Source organism: Haplochromis burtoni, unplaced genomic scaffold (genome assembly GCF_018398535.1).
Source record: "Haplochromis burtoni strain Fernald_Lab_line unplaced genomic scaffold, NCSU_Asbu1 Contig_1313, whole genome shotgun sequence".
NCBI classification, from domain to species: Eukaryota; Metazoa; Chordata; class Actinopteri; order Cichliformes; family Cichlidae; genus Haplochromis; species Haplochromis burtoni.
The window spans coordinates 43,051-45,729 of NW_024583674.1; the positions used below are offsets into that span (position 1 = coordinate 43,051).

At 36.8% G+C, this 2,679-nt stretch overlaps 1 protein-coding gene across 1 annotated transcript in view; it reads left to right on the forward strand.

Annotated features, from left to right (window-relative positions):
- The first annotated feature begins 202 nt into the window (after positions 1–202).
- LOC102304578 (CD209 antigen-like protein E) overlaps positions 203–2,679 on the forward strand; it is a 4,080-nt gene continuing 1,603 nt past the window's right edge. The window contains exons 1-4 of the mRNA XM_042216871.1: positions 203–355; positions 1,195–1,317; positions 1,476–1,568; positions 1,777–1,812. Of these exons, the coding sequence (XP_042072805.1) occupies positions 325–355; positions 1,195–1,317; positions 1,476–1,568; positions 1,777–1,812 (283 nt within the window). The 5' untranslated portion in view covers positions 203–324. The remainder of the gene's footprint in view (positions 356–1,194; positions 1,318–1,475; positions 1,569–1,776; positions 1,813–2,679) is intronic.

Here is a 2,679-nt window from a genome sequence, read left to right on the forward strand (position 1 = left end):
CAAGTCAAAAGAAATTATTTGTTAATCTGAATAAAATGAGAAATCAACATGCAGGACCCAGGCTGTAGTAAAAAGCCTGCTCATCTCCACATTTCCACAGGAAGTGTTGTAAGTGTTGCAATTCTCTTTTCTTCTTTTTTTTTTTTCTGAAAGCCCAAACCAGTGAGGTGCAGAGGACATTCAGTATGTGTCTTGATGCTCACAAGGTTATTTGATGTTCTGACTCTGCAAACTGAATCAGTAAAGATACAGGAGAAATAACACCAGGCTGTTGTATTTTTGTGATTCAGAGATAGTGACTAAGTCTGAAGTCAGGATCTCAGCATGACGAGCCGTCCACAGAGCTACATAGAAGGTAAGAACATTAAATGTGGAGGTAAATCAGTTAATCAGATCCGAGTGGTCCTTTCATATAAATTGAAGCCAAACTGGAGACTGAGTATGTTTTAATACATTAACATGCAACTGAGTAAGAGACGCAAAGAAAGCTTCATGAAGGTTTATGAAAGAACAAAAAAAGAGTCATATTTCCTGTTGGTCTAATGTAGCTGTGGTTCTCTGCACTAGAGTTGTGGTATATGCACCTAACTGTATTACAATGTATGTCAACCATGAATTAAATATCTATAAATACTAATAGGATCTGGCCATTCATACTAATAATGCATTTATAAAATATAAATTCATACCTTGTACACATATTACTACAGGCTGGAGGAAAAAATATGTAGCCTGTATTTATTTTCAGGCTAAACTGACACTTTAAGGTGAAGTATTGCCAGAAATAATAGATAAACACACAGTTAAAGACATCAAATGATTTCAAGGTGCTTAAGGAGGGGGACAGGATGTGTGATGTGACTGCTATGAGCACATTGTCATTTACTGAACTGTGGTTTTCCTGTCCTTGTAAGAAAGATTGTTTAAGCAACTTTTAAACCACATTAGAAACTTTGTGTAAAACTGAAATTCAAATATATTACAGAGGACAGACAGATATATTGATGTGACATCAGAGGAGCTGTTTGGAGTCTGGTGGGATCATGTGTCACAGTTGTGTTTTTATATAATTATTCTTTTGTACAGCACTTTGGTTCATTGTGGTTGTTTAGTACTTTACAAAAAAGCTGGTATAATAGTTGGTTATTATTTTGTCTAACTTCTCCACATCTATGTCCTCTAAATCTTCATCAGGTGAAGATCCTGACTCTCAACATGCAAAATCAAAAAGAGGGTCAAAGGTCACAACAGAGAAAGTTGCCCTGCTGGTTCTCGGTTCCCTCCTGGTAGTTGCTTTCGTGGTGGTTTATCGTCTCTGTGAGTGTCATTTCACTTCAACAGAATGACCTGATTTACTGTAGATTTAATGATGATGAAAGTTTCAGTTGGTTGAGCTGTTTTAGTCCAGCTGATGTGTTTTACTCTTTCTTAGCAGAGTTGTCGACTAACATGAACTTTTGATTTCCTTTAATCAGCTTTTGAACACATTAGAACAAAGGAAATGCTCAAAAATCTGGAAGGTCTCAAAAAGGAGTGTGAACGTGTCATCAAAAATCAAAATCTCACAGGTAAGCAGAGAGACTGGAACTCTCTTAACTCTGTTAAGAGTTCTCTCAGCTGGATGTTAATCCAGCCTTGCTTAAGGAACATTTTTAACCATCATGAAGATTTTTATAACTTTAGTGGATTTGAAAAAAAAAAACCCAAGACAAATAAAAAAACAGATGACCCTGTTGAAAAATTGATAAAAGCATTTCTTTTTCTTTTTCCTAACAGAATCAAAGCCATGTTCCCAGCCTGAAGTAAAAATAAGTAAGCTATGGATTTTGTTTTGACATGTGTGTATCCTCTGATGCAGTTCTGGATTTACCCTGCTTTAGGCTGAGTAGGTTATAGATGTGCTATCCTGATCAGTAGGTTGTTGGTCTGAGTCCCTGTTTTGATGATTTCTGAGATTATTGTTTTTACACAATCTCCAACAAAAAAAAAAAACATATAGTGAATAAAAACTTCACCCAAATAATATTTATATTATACAATTTTTTTACTGATTTATTGGGTCCACATATTGTAGCTGTACAATTTGGGTGTCTGTAGCTCAGGAGGTAATGCAGGTTATCTGCTAATTGGAAGGTTGGTGGTTTGATCACTGGCTTCTCCCGTCTGCACACCAAAGGTATCACACAAGATGCTGAACCCCAGTATGTGGATGTTAGATAGAATGCACTAGGTGTAGAAAATGTGCTGATATGAATGGGTGAATCAGGCATGTTGTATAAAGTGCTCTGAGTGTTCCAATATTTCAAAATAGGAATATATATATGTATATATACACACGTATGTGTGTGTGTATTATCAGAAACACAGTTAATAGACAAAGATAAAGGCTCTCTGCACGGTGTGCTACTTCTTTGAAAAGAAGTTCAAATACTGCTGGAATGAATGTGGTCACAGTCAAGCAATTTTTTTTCATTGTTTCACAAGCAGTAGGGCTGTGTGTGTGTGTGTGTGTGTGTGTGTGTGTGTGTGTGTGTGTGCATGCGTGCAGCATTTACTTCTTCCTGTGGTAACATGAGTCTTCTCGCTTCAGATTGGTGGTCTCTTGTTTTCCGATCTCACCTCAGATTTCACCTCTGTTCATGTAAAGAGAGTGGGTAGTAGAAAACGCTGAACCAGGCA